Below are 18,729 nucleotides of genomic sequence, written 5' to 3' on the forward strand. Positions count from 1 at the left end.
CTAGCCTCCTACTCCCCATTCCCGGAGACCCACCCTCTTCTTCACAATAACACCCTCTCATTATCCAAGTCCCAAAGAAAGAAGTTATTCTTAGGCCCTGAGCTGTGGGATGCTGATTCAGAGAAGTCTCTGCCGAGATGCCCCCATCCATGCTTACAACTGCCCTGCGACCCTGACTTAACCACTTCTGGTTTTAAAAAGGTCCAAAGAAAACCCAAACTCACCTCTTTTTATCTCCACCTCTTTATTCCTCATCAAATGATTATAACAATGTATGATTTCTGATAGAGGAAAAATCATACACAAGTAACAGTCACTTAGGAGACCCCATGTTTATTTCTCCATGATCAACTCCCAACCTACATCCGTATGTGTGCACACTTTACATGGCAAATCTTCTATTTTATGCTTTTGGTTGCCGGCCATATTATAAGCGTTTTCAATATGGCAACAAAACCTTTATCATCATGGTTTGGCATGGTTGCATGGAACAAATCACAAGTGTCTGAAATGAACAATGAGGGGTGACAACGTAAACATAACAACTCAGTGTTTTTCTGTTTGTTTGTCTCAACAACTAAAGCAACGCATATTTATCAGCAGCAGCCCTTTCCTTCTTAGGAGAACCTGCTTTGTTCTCCACATTAAGAGGGATAACATCACTGTTCATTCACAAGCGACTTCCTCACCCAGGTGCCCCTGCTGAAAGGAGTCCTCAGCACCTGGCAGGAATGTAACGCGGAAATACATTCAAATGTCAATCCGCTGTAATTCTGTGGTTGCTGTGAGCTGGAGCACTGTGTGGGGTTTCTCACCAGCATGCCTTTGCTACACAGCTAAGACAGCAAGGGCTCCTGCCGACAGCTTCCCTCGCTGGATTCCAGTAAGAGTTTGCTTACGTACAGTAAGGCAGACACTCCCTCTTAAAGGATTCCTCTTCCCGATTACACAGGCTCTTTCCAGTTTAAGGACCTGGATGTACGGATAGGTGAGTTCTCCAGGGAAGTATCTACCTGACTTTCTCAGGTTTTATTCCAGTGTATGCACTATCATGTTTGGTACAGGCTGAATCATCCCTGAAGCCTTTGCCACATTTATTACTATCCTGTATCCTCTGCAAGAGTTCCCTAATGTATAGACTTAACAGGATGGCTAAGGAATGTCTCACATCCACCAGTTTGCTGGACAGCTCAGAGCAGTCTTTTCCACTGACAGGGAGGAGCCACCCCTGAAGACACTTCTCCCTCACAGAGGTTTTTGAGAGCCAGTCGGAAGATGAGCATGGCCCATGTTCATTAAATATCCACGGGTTGTTCTCCAGGGTGTGATCTTTGGTGTCGGATGAGGGAAGAGCTCCTTCTGAAAGTTTTCCCACACTGAGGACACTGACTGGGACCCTCCCTGCTGTGGAGCCTCTGATGTACTGCCAGGTGAGAGTTCTGCTTGAAGGACTTTCCACAATCTGGACACTGGTACGGGGTCTCCTTAGTGTGAATTCTCTGGTGTTTGGTCAGACAGGAGCTGTCCCTGAAAGCTTTACCACACTGATTACACTCATAGGGCTTCTCGCCAGTATGAGTCCTCTGGTGACGTATGAGGCCGGCGATGTTCCTGAAAAGTTTCTGACACTGATCACAGCCATAGGGCTTCTCACCAGTATGAATCCTCTGGTGCCTGATGAGGTAAGCACTCTCAATGAAAGTTTTCCCACATTCTTTACACTCATAGGGTTTCTCCCCAGAATGGATTTTCTGATGCACAATGAGGTGAGAGTTACGGTTGAAGGATTTCCCGCATTCCACACATTCAAAGGGCTTCTCTCCAGTGTGAGTCCTCTCGTGCTGGGTGAGGTATGAGCCATCTCGGAAGGCCTTTCCGCATTTGCTACATTCATAAGGCTTCTCCCCAGTGTGTATTCTGAGATGCACAGTGAGGTGGGAGATGTCGGTGAAAGGTTTCCCACACTCATTACATCTATATGGTTTTTCCCCTGTATGAGTTCTTTGATGCAGAATCAGGGATGAATTTCGGTTGAAGGTTTTCCCACATTCTAGACACTCGTAAGGTTTCTCCCCAGTGTGAATTCTCTGGTGTTGCGTCAGAGCTGACCCATCACTGAAGGCTTTCCCGCATTTACTGCATTTATAGGGCTTCTCTCCTGTATGGATTCTTTGATGCACAATTAGGTTATAGTTCTTGGAGAAGGATTTTCCACACTCATTACAGGTATAAGGTTTCTCTCCAGTGTGAGTTCGGTGATGCAAAACAAGAGAAGAGTTCCGTTTGAAGCACTTGCCACATTCAGTACATGTGTACAGTTTTTCTCCAGGGCTGTTCCTCCTGTTTTCATTAAGAGATGAACTCAGGGTAAAGATGTCCCCAAAGTCCTTACCTTCATACAGTTTCTTCCCTCTTTTCATTATTTTTTGTTCACCAAGAGGGGTAAAATGGTTGAAAGACTTAACACTTTCAGGGTATTTATAGGGTTTCTCTCTAGTTTGAGTTCTTCCAAATTGAATAACTTCCATGGAATGGTTGAAGGCTTTCCCACAGGTGTCACCGTCACCCGTTCTCTTAGCTACATAACTTTTCTGACAATTGTGTAAAGCTGGGTCACAATCCAGGCTTTTAACACCTGAGCCACGTACATGGAAACCGTTTCTTGTGGAAACTCTCTGACGTCGTGGAAGGTCTGGGCTCATGCTCAAATGCTCCCCAAATCCGGGATATTCACGAATTGCTTCCTGAGCTCCTGGTTCCTCCTGAGCTAAGGCTGATTGCCTCAAATGTCCCTCCTGGTTCTCACAGTCCCAACTGTTACCTAGAATGGAGAAATGAGGACCCTCTCGTGTAAATCCTTCCATCTCCATGTCACAGGACAGTTCTTCCTCAGGAATGTTCTCAGCTGTCATTTTCAATCTTCTGTCCCAGGCTGGAAAGCAAAGAATGAAAAAGACAGACTTAAGTACATGAAGCCATGTGTGGAAGAGGAATGAAAGATGGTGACAGGCCAAGTGTGTGGGTGTGTCTTTTTACTTGTTTTCTCTTTGAAATTCAGATCTATATGAGGGGGAGATACCGTGAGAGTCGAGGGATGGAGCCAAGAACAGGTTCAAGAAGAGCCACATGGCATTTCCACCCTCCTAGAGAACAGGCAGGGGGAATGGTGTTAGGGGTAAATATCATCAAAAGGATTAGCCTGAGACGTGAGAGATCAGAGGCCAGGTGTCACTCTGATCACACAGGAACACATCTCGGCCACTGTGTGCTTGTCTCCACCACCCACTTCCCCTACCAACAATCAGTACACACTCCGGATCCTCCACTTCACAATGGGCTTACAATAGCATTGAACGAGCAGTTCTCACCCCACCTTTGTGGTCAGAGTTCTGCCTTCGTGGATGGGACACAACACAGACCTGGTGACCTGAAAGTTCTGAAATTCCTAGATCTGTCAACGACCTTCCTGCAGGGTTATTATGAGAATTACGTCATGTGTGAGGCTGGCTCTGAGCTGGGGAACAGACAGTACTGTAAGTGGCTGCCAGCGTCTTCACTGTTATGGATCTTTCTCTAACCATGCTCCCACCCCTTTGACTTGAAGATATCAAGAAAACTGGCTCTCGGGCTTCCCTGGTGGCAGAGTAGTTAAGAATCTGCCTGCCAATGAAGGGGACACGGGTTTGAGCCCTGGTCCGGGAAGATCCCACATGCCACGGAGCAACTAAGCCCATGTGCCACAACTACTGAGCCTGCGCTCTAGAGCCCACAAGCCACAACTACTGAGCCTGCGTGCCACAACTACTGAAGCCCGTGCACCTGGAGCCCGTGCTCTGCAACAAAAGAAGCCACCGCAGTGAGAAGCCCGCGCACCACAATGAAGAGTAGCCCCTGCTCGCCGCAACTAGAGAAAGCCCGTGCGCACCAACAAAGACCCAGCACAGCCAAAAATAAAATTAATTAATTAGTTTTAAAAAATTTCTAAACAACAAAAAACACAGTAAGAGTCAAAATACAAGTGGCAGGTGGAGAGACGATACTATAAAGTATAAAAGAGACAAAGGAATAGTGCCGGAGATCTATAAAAAAATTCTTACAGAACAGCACATAAAAGGGAAAAAAATGGGTAAAGGATACAAGGAGGAACTTGATGGAGAGAAAATAGAAATGTCCTGAATTCATGAATTCTTGCTCATTCGCACCTGAAGGCATTTACAAACTGTAACTTTAAGAATACAAAATATGCACATTTCACACGAGTATGTAAAACAAGACATGATAATATAATGCTTGAGCAGGTCATGCAAGAAGAGAGTTGGTGGGCACGTAAAGAGGTCAGTCCACTTGGCGGTGTAACTTGGTAGTGGCCATCAAAACATAAAACAGGCACATTCTGCCACCTTGCAATTCCACTTGGTGGTGTCTTAGATTCAGAAAGCCTGAGTCCCAAGCATAACTGGACATCAAGCTATACCTAAGGAAATGGTCTTAAAGTCCACCAGGAAAAAGACCACCAGTGAAGGAATGAACAGTACTGTGATTAACTTGGTAACAAAAATAGAAACCTGATAGTAATGGAAGATTACCATCAAAGTGCCAAGGGAAAAAACTGTCAGATACATGATTGTTCAGAGTGAAAGTAAGGGACTTCCCCGGTGGCACAGTGATTGGGAATCCGCCTGCCAATGCAGGGGACACGGGTTCGAGCCCTGGTCCGGGAAGATCCCACATGCCGCAAGCAACTAAGCCTGTGCACCACAACTACTAAGCCTGCACTCTAGAGCCCACAAGCCACAACTACTGAGCCCTCATGCCACAACTACTGAAGCCCATGCATCTAGAGCCCATGCCCCGCAACAAGAGAAGCCACCGCTTCTCACTGCCCACGCACCACAACAAAGAGTAGCCCCCGCTCACCACAACTAGAGAAAGTCTACATGCAGCAACGAAGACCCAACGCAGCCAAAATTAAAGAAATAAATAAAATTTTTTAAAAAAAGAGTGAAAGTAAGATAAAGGCAGCTTCAGAAAAGCAAAAGCAGGGTTTAAATCCAAGGACACTTGCCAAAAGAATTAGAAAAAAACTGTTCTTCAGGGGAAAAAAAAAAACCAGAAGGAAGGAATGGAGAGAACATGTATTTAAATAAAATCCAGCGCTGACCACATAAAATGAAGCAATAACAATGACTCAGGGGTTAACAGTGGGATGGACTAAAATACTGAATGGCAGTGGCCTGTGAGATGAAAACAGGGTAGCAAAATTAAGTGTCCTTACATTCTTATCTTGTTCATGATTCATGTTAGACCTGGTCAAGTCAGGAATAAAAGAATAAATGTCATGTAAAACTTCCAAGCCCACAGAGCAGTGGTTCTCAACCAGAGACGGTTTTACCCTCAAAAGACACTTGACAACATCTGGGAACATTTTTGGCTGTCATGACTTGGGGTCAGATGCTACTGGAATCTAGGGATGCTGTGAAATACCTTTAAAACACAAGACAGCCTCTCACACATAGAATGACCAGCCTCAAAACTCAAATGTAAATAGTGCTGAAGTTGAAAAACCCTGTTACAGGAGAAAAGAATAATAAAGAAAAGGAAAAAAAACAGATCAATCCAGAAGAAGGTGCTAAGGGGGAAAGCTCAAAAAGGACAGGTTAAGATAGAAAGTATAATATAGGACATTACCAATAACAATAAATGTAAGTGGCTTTGATGGGCAAGATAAACACTGTGTCAGACTGCATTAAAAAATGTGTTTGTAACAGACACCAAAAGCAAAAGGACACAGAAGACAAAAGCAAAAGTTTGGAACAGACAAATGCTAACCAAACAAAGATTGAATGGTGCTTTGCTAACCAACAATAAACTTCAAGGATGATAACAGGGCAATATAACAATGGCAAAGATGTCTACATTAACAGCATGCCTCCAAACACAAAGCAAACTCAGCAAATCCAACCATACTGGGAGGGTTTATGAACCTCTATCAGGAATGGAAATGTAGAAAGACTGAATAGAGACAAGCATAAGAGAATGTAATTAGCCAGCCTGGTCACACAGCTGAATGAAGACCCACTACCAATAATTAGAGCCAAAGGCTTTCCAAGCACAAGTGGAACATTTGCTAACACTGGTCATAAACCAGGCCAAAGAATGTGGTCAAGTTACAAACCAGTAACGGAAAGAACGCCAAATACAAAAAATAATAGTAAGTTTTTTTAAAAAAAAACCCTATTTATTTGGAAAAATGAAAATCTTTTTCTCAGTAATTCACAGATCAGAGAAATCTTGATGAAAATTAGAAAGCATCTACTTAGAAAACATGGAGAACTGAACAACTGATGATGATGGCACATCTCAAAACACATAGCAAAGGAGGATGCAGCTAAAGAAGTTCCTAGGTGAAAAATGTTGGTCTTTAATGCATGGGTTTTTTTTTTTGGTTTGGGTTTTTTTTGTTACTGTTTTTTGTTTTTGTTTTGTTTTGTTTTTGTTTTTGTTTTTTGTGGCCATGCCATGCGGCTTGCGGGACCTTAGTTCCCCAACCAGGGATTGAACCTGCGCCCTCAGCAGTGAAAGCGCAGAGTCCTAACCACTGGACTGCCAGGGAAGTCCCTAATGCTCGTATTTTAAAGAGAAGACTGAAAGTTAGTGAGATCACTATTCGACTTCAGAAGTAAGGGAAAGAGCCACAGAGAAAACCAACAGGAGGTGAAAGGAAGGTGATAATAAAGGTAAGATCAAAAATTACAGAAACCGAAAACAAGGAAACAGCCAAGAACATGAAGAAAACCAGAAGTCTGTTATTTGAAAAGACTAATGAAATTACCTTTGGCAAGAGTAATCATAAAATAAAGAACAAGAAGGCATACATAGGTGATATTCGTCATAAAAAGGGGATTTAATTAAGAAACAGAAGAAAGTTATCAAAATGGCAACATTGGATTTATCCTACAAAAGAAGGCCTATGAAACATTAGAACATCTACTGATACGATTCCTGACATTTTCAGATTAAAGTAGAAGACAACCCCCTACATCCTATCTCAATAAATTCAGAAAGTAATTTGAACAAATCTCACCCAGACTCTTGATCAAAATGCTCTCAGATTAAAGTAGTAGACCCCTTTACCCTACGTCAATAAATTGATAAGGTATTTTAAGGAAAGCTCCAACTCATGATGAAAATTCTTATCAACTACGAACACAGGGAATTAAGGTAAACATCACACATGAGGAAACATGAGAATTGTTCAGTCTGAAGCCAAGGCCAAGACCCCAGATGCCTGCTAGGTCCACAGCACTCAACAGTGATGCGGAGGGGCCAGTTGGCCAGGAGGACCATATCCCGAGCTGTCACTCCTGGCTGCTCCTACTTTTCAGACCTCCTGAGGCTGCCGTATTACCACGCTGCATGTTTCCTCTACTGAGCCTTCTGAGTAGACTGGGGCCTGGGTGGCCTACAGTTGTCCTGTGGAAACAAGAGATGGAGAGCACCTCCCTACAATTCTGTAAGGGCAGGATGTATGTGTGCACTTAAAAAATATGAGGTAAGTCAGACACATATAGGATGATACCACTTAATGAAAATTTTTAGACACACAAAGTATTCTCTAAGTAAAAATATTAAAAGGCCCTGGCAACACATCTACCAAAGCTGTGATCATGACTGTCTTGGGAGTGTGGAAGGGAACAGCCCTAGAGGAGCAAAGGGAATGTCCATTTCATCTATAATAGATACTTCCTTTATTGAAATAAGACTTACATACCACTAAGAGAGTGAAAAGACAACCTACCAAACAGGAGAAAATATTTACAAAGCATGTATCTGATAAAGGACTTGCAGAAGATATAAAAAACTCTTATAGCCCAATAATTACAGGACAACCCGAATTTTAAAAATAGGCAAAGGATCTGAATAAACATTTCTCCAAAGAAGACATACAGATGGCCAATAAGCATATGAAAAGATGATCAACATCATTAGTCATTAGGGAAATGCTAATCAAAACCCAGGCTTTCACTGCCATGGGCCTGGGTTCAATCTGTGGTCGGGGAACTAAGATCCCACAAGCCGCACAGCATGGCAAAAAAAAAGAAAAAAAAAGACAATAACAAGTGTTGTGAGCACGTGGAGAAACTGAAACCCTCACACACTGTTGGGGGGAATGTAAAATGGTACAGCTGGGACCTCCCTGGTGGTGCAGTGGTTAAGAATCCACCTGCCAATGCAGGGGACACGGGTTTGATTCCCGGTCTGGGAAGATCCCACATGCCATGGAGCAACCAAGCCCATGTGCCACAACTACTGAAGCCCGCGCACCTAGAGCCCGTGCTCTAGCCCCTGCTCGCCACAACTAGAGAAAGCCCGCGAGCAGCAACGAAGACCCAACGCAGCCAAAAAATAAATAAATAAATAAAATGGTGCAGCTGCTTTGGAAAACAGTCTGACAGTTTTTCAAAAAGTTAAACAGAGTCATCATATGACCCTGCAATTCCACTCCTAGGTATCTACTCAAGAAAAGTGTAAACGTATGTCTACACATAAACTTCTCCATGAATTATGAGTACATAACAGCACTATTCATGATAAACAAAAGCGGAAACAACCCAAATTAATGTCTACCAACCGATGAACGGATAAACAAAATGTGGAAATACACACAATGGAATATTCTTCAGCCTTAAGAAGGAGTGAAATACTGATAAATGCTTCAATAACACAGATGAATCCTAAAAACATTATACGCAGTAAAAGAACTCAGACACAAAAGACTCCATACTGTATGATCACATTTAAGTGAAACATCCGGAAGAGGCAATTCCATACACACTGAAAGTCAATTAGTGGCTGCCAGAAGCTGGGAGAAGGCAGTATGGGGAGTGATTCCTAATTGGTATGGGGTTTCTTCTTGGATTGATGAAAACGTTTTGGAAATATATAGTGGTGATGGCTGCACAACTTCGTGCATATACTAAAAAACCACCGAGTTGTGCACTTTGAATGAATGAATCATATGATATGTGAATTATATCTCAATAAAGCTGTGATAAGTAATTTTACACCTATAAGGGGACAAGTTTCACCTAGCCTGACCTGCAGCGCTTGACCTTTGCAGTACTTCCCCTGGGGGCATCCAGAAATCTGTGGAGGTGTCAGGTGGTCACAAAGATGGAAGCAGGGGGAACTGCTAGCATCTGATGGGCCTGGACCAGGGATGCATATTTGCTAACACATTGGGACCGCTCCACGTGATGTTTGACCAACCTGTGGACCAAAGTCCCTGCAGGTACTAACCTGGGGTACTGAACTACAGAACAATACTACATGTGTTACAAGACATCAGGGAAAAGGTGCCTTCATTTAGGGGAAGGAAGTTGAAAGGAAGTCCAGATACAGCCCTGAATTCATGAACTCATTCCCTATTTTGCATCTCTCTCCTTGACCAAAACTGGCCATTCCAACTCTATGCTCAATCAATGAGGGCCTGAGTGTCACAGCGGTTACTGCAGAAAGAACAAACAATCACAAGCATACAGGAGGACATTAGGACAGACATCAGGGAAATAGTATTAAATTAGGGTATTTAATGCAGGAACTACACTGAATTTCATTAATTAAGGTTGTTTTAAAAATCTCGTATTATTGCCCTCATACATATCTGTGTAGCTATTTTTGGCAGTACAATGATACCAAAACTATGTTGTAAAAAATTCACCTTGATGCTGTTCACAAATTTGGGGGGGGGGTCTCTATTCCCCCCCACCCCACTCATCCTCTGACCTCAGATAGTCACAATACCACTTCTCTGGAGCCCCAGTATGACTCATTTTCCCCAGCCTGTCCTTCTCTACCCCATGGCCGCCAAAGAAGGTGGTCTCTAAGGCTTTCTATACACTGAATGTTGCCCCAGCACATGATGAGACTTCAGGTCTGTTTGGAGAACTGTTTTCTGTGATAAATTGTCCTGATGTTGTTCCAGGTCATAGCAGAGGGGGTGACTGACCCTTCACCTGTCACCCCAGACCATCCAGACAGCCTGGGTTGCCTTAACTAAGTAAGTGCTTAGAACCTGCTTCCACCAAGGTACTTTCTTCCGTTCCTATTTAATACGCCTGGTCTGGATCCACCCACAACACTCACTGTTCCAGCAGTATCCAGCCATACCTCGCCTCATTCAACTTCACCGAAGACAATGAATTCTGACTGTCCTATTTCTCTTAACCCAAACCTACAATCTCCAGCAGCAGACTGCTTCTTATGTTTTCAAGGTAGCTGTGCCAAACATTTAAATATAGAAATAATTTTTTAATACAAATGCCTTTCCTTTTATTGATTCTTTACATTTAATTTTTAAAGTTATATGGATATTTAATATTATCTATAAAATTCTTTTCAGGACAGTAAAAGGCATATTGCAACTATTGATCATAAAGACTGAGCATTGGGCATCCCTGTTGGCACCGTGGTTAAGAACCTGCCTGTCAACGCAAGGGACACAGGTTCCAGCCCTGGTCCGGGAAGATCCTACATGCCGCAGAGCAACTAAGCACGCAAGCAACAACTACTGAGCCTGCGCTCGAGAGCCCGTGAGCCACAACTACTGAAACCCACGCGCCTAGAGCCTGTGCTCTGCAACAAGAGAAGCCACCGCAGTGAGAAGCCCATGCACCGCAACGAAGAGTAGTCCCCGCTTGCCACAACTAGAGAAAGCCCGTGCACAGCAACAAAGACCCAACACAGACAAAAATAAATAAAATAAAATAAATAAATTTTAAAAAAAAGTAGAACTCCTCCTGTGGAAAGAGCAGAGACAGAATGGCTTCAGATAATCCACCTTTAAAAAAAAAAAAGACTGAGCATTACACAAAAAATAACTCAAAATGTATCACAAGCTTAAATACATAAGCTAAAGCTATAAAACTCTTAAATGAAAAACATAGGCATAATTCTTCAGAAACCTAATACAACACCAAAAGCACAAGTGACACAGTAGATAAACTGGACTAATCAAAATTAAAACCTCTGTGCTTCAAAGAATGTTACTAAGAAAGTAAAATGACAATCCACAGGATAGGATAAAATATTTGCAAATCATATATCTGATAAGGCACTGGTATCCAGAATAAATAAACAACTCTTAGAGTTCAATAATTAAAAGACCAATAACCCATTTCATAAATGGGCAAAGGATCTAAATAGACAATTCTCCAAAGAAGATATACAAAAGGCCAATAAGCACAATGAAAAGAAGCTCAATATCATTAACCATCAAGGAACTGCAAATCAAAAACATATCGAGATACCATTTCACACCCACTAGGGTGGCTACAATCAGTTCCACTCCTAGGTCATCCAAGAGAAATGAAGACATATTTCCACAAAAAATACCCCACAAAACTTGTATGTGAATGTTCACAGAAGCATTATTCGTAATACTCCCAAAATGGAAGCAACTCAAATGGCTATCAACTGATGAATGGATAAACAAATTAATATACTCATACAAGGGAATATTATTCATCCATAAAAATGAACCAAGTACTGATACACTGTAACATGGATGAACTTTGAAAACATTTTTAAGTGAAAGAAGCCAAAACAAAGGACTACATATTGTATGGCCATTTATATGAAATGCCTACAATAGGCAAATGTAGAGACAGAAAGTAGATTAGTAATTGCCTGGGGCTAAGAAGGATGGAGGAAATGGGAAGTGAGTGCTAATGGGCAGGGGTTTCCTTTTGGGGGATGATAAAAATATTCTAAAACTGATCTGGGTGATGGATGCACCACCTGGTGAATATACGAAAAAACATTGAATGGTATACCTTAGAGGGTGAATTATATGGTATATGAATTATACCTCGATACAGCTATTTAAACAATTAAGCACGTGTTGAATCTGTTGGAGTCAGAACTACTGGTCTAGACTCCACTTGGCATGTTTCTGGTATCTTGGGATTAAAGCTTGCGGAGAGGGCTTCCCTGGTGGCGCAGTGGTTAGGAACATGCCTGCTGACACAGGGGACACGGGTTCCAGCCCTGGCCCGGGAAGATCCCACATGCCGTGGAGCAACTAAGTCCGTGCGCCACAACCACTGAGCCCGCGCTCTAGAGCCCACGGGCCACAACTACTGAGCCCACGGGCCACAACTACTGAACCCGCATGCCACAACTACTGAGCCTGCACTCTAGAGTCCATGGGCCACAACTACTGAGCCCACGTGCCACTACTGAGCCCACGAGCCACAACTACTGAGCCCACGTGCCACAACTACTGAGCCCATGTGCCACAACTACTGAGCCTGTGCTCTAGAGCCCACAGGCCACAACTACTGAGCCTGTACTCTAGAGCCCGCGAGCCACAACTACTGAGTCCGCGTGCCACAACTACTGAGCCCACGAGCCATGACTACTGAGCCTGTGGACCACAACTACTGAGACTGCTCTCTAAAGCTTGCAAGCCACAACCACTGAGCCCGTGCGCCACAACTACTGAGCCCATGTGCCACAACCACTGAGCCCATGAGCCACAACTACTGAGCCCGCGCGCCTAGAGCTCATGCTCCACAACAAGAGAAGCCACCACAATGAGAAACCTGTGCACCAAAATGAAGAGCAGCCCCCGCTTGCCACAACTAGAGAAAGCCCGCGTGCAGCAACGAAGAGCCAATGCAGCCAAAAATAAAAATAAATAGATAAATAAATAAAATAAAGCTTGTGGAGAATTCCATTCCCAGGCACTCACCTCTGAAGGGCTTTATACCCAGTCTCTATGACCCTGCAGAGGGATCCACTTAAGCCCAATGACTGAATGTTTGACATCAATGGTTGCCAGACCTCAGATGCCTGACCCCATCTGCATGGTTCTTGCCATCTCTGTGGACTACACATGATAATGTTTACTTCTTCAAATGATACATTCTTTAACAAAAATAAATTGTTTGCCACTAACTTTAGTCCTGTCCAAATAAAGTTACCCACCTCATTACCAATTGTGATTAACAGCCTGACTTCATTTTTGATGACTGACTGCTGACAGCTTTCAACCCCCCCGTTCTCACCACCACCTACTGCCCCTTCTCCTTCTGCAAACCAGGCAAACTAACAAGAAAGCCTAAGTGTTTTCTCCTTGGTGTTGGCAGGACGTTCAAACCATGCAAGCCCCAACCAGTGCAAGGCCACCCTCATCCCAACTCCATTAATCACTATAAAAGCCCAGTGAGCCTCCTTTTCCTGCTGTCTCACGATTTTTGTTTGTTTATTTGGTTTTTGGCCGCGCCACATGGCATTCGGGATCTTAGTTCCCCGACCAGGGATTGAACCCACGCCCCCTGCAGTGGAAGGGAGAAGACTTAACCATTGGACCACCAGGGAAGTCCCACTCACACTTTTTTGGATCATCATGGGAAGTCTGCCCTGCTCTCCAAGACAGTCTCATTACGTGAGTAAGAAACCTTTTGTCTTCTTGTGGGAGGGTGTGTAAGATATAAAAAGATGTGTGTTTGAGGCAGGGAGAAAAGAAGGGTAAATCTAATGAGGCAAAGTATTAATAACTTGATAATCTGGATGGTTTTACAAGTGTTTATTGAACTATTCCTGCAACATTTCTGTAGGTGTAAAACTTCAAAATAAAAAGTCGGGTGCTAAGGGAGAGAAACAATCAATAGAAGGGAGAAAAGTTACTTGCTGTGGGTGGAAAAAATAACAAAGCCTTAGTGTTCAAAACATATTTTTACAAGCCCAAGTCGCTAACAAGCAATTTTTTTAAATTGGCAAATGATAAGGGATCTTTCTGGGGTGATGGTAATTTTGATAAAGGTTTGGACTGCATTTGTCAAAACTCATCCAGTGATATGATGAATATCTGTGCATTTCAATGTAAGTCAGTTTTCCCTCAAAAATTTAAAAAGCAATATTAAACTCTGATGTTAAGCATAGTAAGGTGTTTGAGGGGGGAGTGGAGTGATATCTGCCATTTACTTTGTATCCCAAAAAGGTTGGTGGGTGGCTAAAAGGGTGGACAAAGGGAACAAATATAGGGCATACACCAAGTATAGCAGAGAGTTAATGAGTTGGTATAAGGACGCACAAGTGTCTCAACTTTTCTATATGTAGAAAAACTTTTATCATAAACTATTGGGGGAAGAGGAGCTAAGGAAACGAACCCACTAAACCAAGGAAGAGGAAAGCGAAGTGGCCACTAACAGTTGGAAAAACGCAGCCCTCATTGAGAACTGCAGCAAGATCTGATTTTGCAGCTATTAGGTGGGGAAAAAAACAAGTGATCTGACACCTCCCGGTCTGCCGAGTGGTGGGAAACGGCACAGTCTGCGGGTACAACGCGGCCACCTCGGCCCGAGACCCACCGACGCCCACACGGGCCCTCCCACCACCCGACAGCAGAAGGGCGGCAGACCCGGGGCTCGCCCCAGCGGCCGGGCCAGGACACCCGGCAGGCAGGGGCAAAAAGGCCCCTATGGAAGGACAAGCTCAATACGAGCGCGGAACCGCCGGGAAACGCGGAGGAAATCGCTGGGGTGTCCTCACCCGAAGAGGGTGCTTCCACACCCGCCGAGGTACGTCCACACCCGCAGCGGGGCGTCCACACTCGCCGGGGGGCGTCCTCAACTGCATGGGACGTCCACACTGCTGAAGGGGGGCGTCCACACCCGCCGGGGGACATCCACACCGCAGAAGGGGGGCGTCTACACTGGCCGGGGGCGTCCTCACTCGCTAGGGCCGCCGCGCCTCGGGCGGACCCCTGGCCCTGCGAGTCGGACGCGCCCACTGCCCGCGGGAAACCCGCCGGCAGACGCTCCGCTCCTGCGTCACCAGGACCCAGCGGACACCGCCTCCCGCGACACACACACACCGCCCTCGGGGGGAAATCGGGGCACCGAAAGAGCCAGGGGCGCAGCGGACTCACCCGAGGCGGGCCAGCGGCACCTGCGGCAGCGGCAGGAGCTGCCGCGGCCATGTTCGGTGCAAATGCGCGTGCGCGCGCCGGGACCCGGATGTGCGCGTCCCAGGAGACTCCGCGGCCACCGCTGGACCCGTGCGGTGTAGAGACCCGAGTGCCTGCCTTTCGCTTCTGCTCGGCACCGCGCCGGATCCAGTCCCCTAGCCCTGGGCGGGGGTCGGCCGCAGGGTTCCGGGCTCCCACCGCCCGCCCTGCGCCCAGTCTTCGCCTCCAGCCCAGGGACTTAAGAGCGGTGCTGTCAGGAAGAGCTGTCCCTTCGCCGCATTCACTTACTCAGTTATTTATTGATATCGATGTGGATTCGCTGACATTTATTTTCGCTTTATCCCAGGACATCATTATTCTGCAGGCTTATCTTTATGTACTGCATAGTTTGCTGAAATAATTCTATATCATCACATTTTTTTTTAAGAAAAATATGTTAAAATTCAGATAAGGGCAACTCATTATCCATTGACAGTATAGTTATTTCCTTAGAAATCTAAACAGAAGCTACACATTTTTGGAATTAATGGGAGTTAGGTAAGGATTTTAGATGGACGATTAGGAATGCAAATCAATGTATGTGTTGTGGAAAAATCAGTATTATAAAAATTAGCAGCAAGCAGTTAGAAAATGTGCTTTTAAAAGAAATAAATGTTCTCAGTTTTATGTATGTGTATAAAATAAAACAATTCCAAAAAGAAATAATTAGTATATGTACAAAAAATAATAAATACCCACACTTCCACTATCCAGCATGAATGTGGGGGGGCAACCCCCAGAGGAGCCCAGGCAGGATATGTGTTAGGCCTGGGGTACCAGGCACAGTTCCTACACAGCCTAAGTCAAGGTGAAGGAGACAATTCTCAAAGAATCTCGCCCAATATATACACTTTTTTGTTTTCGTATTGGTGATTGTAGGTTTTTTTTTAATTGAAGTATAGTTGATTTACAATATTGTGTTAGTTTCAGGTGTACAACAAAGTAATTCAGGTTTTTTTCAGATTCTTTTTCCACTATAGGTTATTATAAGATATTGAGTATAGTTCCCTGTGCTTACAGTAATCCTTGTTGCTTATCTATTTTATGTATCATAGTTTGTATCTGTTAATCCCATACTCCTAATTTATCCCTACTTCTCTCTCTTTCCCCTTTGGTAACCATAAGTTTGTTTTCTCTGTGAGTCTGTTTCTGTTTTGTATATAGATTCATTTGTATTATTTTTTAGATTCTACATGTAAGTGATATAATATTTGTCTTTCTCTGTATGACTTACGTCACTCAGTATGATATTCTCTAGGTCCACCCATGTTGCTACAAATGACAATATTTCATTATTTTTTTATGGCTGAGTAATATTCCCTTACATATATATACACATATATGTATATGTAATGTGCACGTATATAATATATACATACCACATGTATATATGTAATATATACATACCATATCTTCTTTTCTTTAATATTTATTTTATTATTTATTTGGTTGCACTGGGTCTTTAGTTGCGGCAGGTGGGCTCCTTAGTTGTGGCATGCAAACTCTTAGTTACGGCATACACGTGGGATCTAATTCCCTGATCAGGGATCAAACCTGGGCCCCCTGCATTGGGAGCATGGAGTCTTAACCACTGCACCACCAGGGAAGTCCCCATACCTTCTTAAACCAATCGTCTGCTGATGGGCACTTGGGTTATTAGGGATTTCCTCTTAGTCCCCTCCCAGGGGCACAGGTCCCATCGTGGCCGCTTTTCTTCCCTTCCTACCGGATTACTTGTGGATCTCTCTTGCAGCCTTGGATGTACAGGAGTCCTTCTGCCAACTTCCAGTTAGTTTTCAGTGAGAATTTTTCCACATGTAGATGTATTTTTCATGTGTTCGTGGAGGGAGGTGCGATCCATGTCCCTCTTACTCCACCATCTTGATCTATCACCAATAATCTCCCTTTTGATTAGGTTAAGGTCAACTGATTTAAAACCTAAATTACATCTTCTAAATCCCTTCATCTTTGCTGTACAACCGAAACGAATCAGGGTGTAATACCAGGAGGTGGAAATCATGGGCGCCGTCTTAGAATTTTGCTTACCACAATGTCCACTCTAGAAGTTGAAATGCATTGATTTCACTTGCAGGCCCTTGACAACCAGCAAGTCTGCACACTACCTGTATGTCTGTTCATTAGCTACCCAATCTTTTTCGGGACTGGTCACTTCATATTGTTTATCCATGTCTATGCTGGAGTCTGTCTCACAACTGTGCATGAACTTCTATGTAGCAGCTCCCCTGCCTCCTTTTCCTCTGATGTTCCTGTCTGGCTTCTCCAGGTGTCATAGTCAGGGTCAGCATACACTGAGATGGAGTCAGAAGTACAAAAGGTTATTGGGGAATAACACTAGTAAAAGAATGAAAAAGTGAAAAGGGGAGAAAGCAGGACTGGCCAGGAGGCACTGTGAGACCACCACGCTGCCCAGCAATAAGCTCAGGGCAGACTGCCGGTGAGGGGAGTCTTGTGTGGGGTGCAAACATCCAGGCCTGTGGACCATGGCCTTGCGTGCTTGGTGGCCAGAGGCTGCTGGGAAAAGAGTGTGACCTGGGCTCCAAAGGAGCTCACAGCTGACAGCAGGTCCCTCTTTGAAGGCAAGTCAGGGTAGCAGCCAACCAATAGTCAGTCTATCCTTGGTGCCTTGTCCTCTGTTGGTGCACATAGTGCCCTTAAAGAAAAAGATCCTTCACTCTGATTACAAAGCCTTGCCTGGTCGAGTCCTGCCCCCAGCTCCATCAGGTTCTAGCCCCTTGGTTTCTGTGGCCTCTGATCCTCTTTCAATTCCTAGACTTCTCCATCAGGAACAGAAGCCAGAGTGCTCAAGATTCCTTAAGGGTCTGCCAAAATGGTATCATTCCTTTTAAAATTAGAGGAGAAAAATGAATGTAATCCAGTCTGGCTTATGTTCATCTTTATACCAATGTAGTCATAAAATGTATTTTTTTCTATTTTTTGATGGAGGAAGGAGCCCACGAAGGCCAAAATGCCTCAGGCTTGAGAAAGAAGGTCGGGATCTGCCCCTGCCTTGCCCCTCCTCGCACCAGGTTCTCCATTATCAGACTCCTCTGCTCTGCAGAGCACTCTCCTCTGTACTCCCTCTTCTGGTCAGTGCCTCATTTTTTAAGATTTTCTATTGCTGATGATCCCCAAGTACATCATACCAGCCCAGGCCCCTCCCTGTACTCCAGACTAAAACAGTCTCCTGCCTCCTTGACTCTCCACTGGAAGGCCTGATGAGCAGCTTACATGCCCCAAAGCGAAGGCCAGTGCTGCCCTCAATCCCAGCTGCTCTCACAGCGTTGCCTGTCTTGGTCACCAGCATTTCCATTCTTTCCCCGATAAAGGCCAAATCTTTTTTTTTTTTTTGTAATAAATTTATTTATTTATTTATTTATTTATTTATTTATTTATTTTTGGCTGCGTTGGGTCTTCGTTGCTGCGCACGGGCTTTTTCTAGTTGTGGCGAGCGGGGGCTACTCTTCGTAGTGCTGCGCAGGCTTCTCATTGCGGTGGCTTCTCTTGTAACGGAGCACGGGCTCTACGTGCGCAGGCTTCAGTAGTTGTGGCATGTGGGCTCAGTAGTTGTGGCTTGCGGGCTCTAGAGCGCAGGCTCAGTAGTTGTGGCACACGGGCTTAGTTGCTCCGCGGCATGTGGGATTTTCCCGGACCAGGGCTCGAACCTGTGTCCCCTGCATTGGCAGGCGGATTCTTAA

The 18,729-nt window shown here is 44.5% G+C and overlaps 1 protein-coding gene across 2 annotated transcripts; it reads right to left on the reverse strand.

Annotated features, from left to right (window-relative positions):
* Positions 1–240: 240 nt before the first annotated feature.
* On the reverse strand, positions 241–14,997 carry ZNF329 (zinc finger protein 329). Of its 2 annotated transcripts, none has more exons than XM_068527268.1 (2): positions 14,936–14,997; positions 241–2,932 (listed from the first exon to the last, which is right to left on the reverse strand). In XM_068527268.1, the coding sequence occupies exon 2, from the start codon at positions 2,910–2,912 to the stop codon at positions 1,296–1,298; it is 1,617 nt and encodes a 538-aa protein (XP_068383369.1). In that variant the 5' UTR covers positions 2,913–2,932; positions 14,936–14,997; the 3' UTR covers positions 241–1,295. The 2 variants fall into 2 exon arrangements, with proteins under 2 accessions (XP_068383369.1, XP_068383370.1); XM_068527269.1 differs by lacking the exon at positions 14,936–14,997 and adding an exon at positions 14,557–14,625.
* Between the last annotated feature and the right edge of the window lie 3,732 nt (positions 14,998–18,729).

This window comes from Eschrichtius robustus, chromosome 19 (assembly GCF_028021215.1).
Source record: "Eschrichtius robustus isolate mEscRob2 chromosome 19, mEscRob2.pri, whole genome shotgun sequence".
NCBI classification, from domain to species: Eukaryota; Metazoa; Chordata; class Mammalia; order Artiodactyla; family Eschrichtiidae; genus Eschrichtius; species Eschrichtius robustus.

Coding starts and splice junctions, on each gene's coding strand:
- ZNF329 (XM_068527268.1), bottom strand. CDS start 2,912: ATGACAGCTGAGAACATTCCTGAGGAAGAACTGTCCTGTGACATGGAG.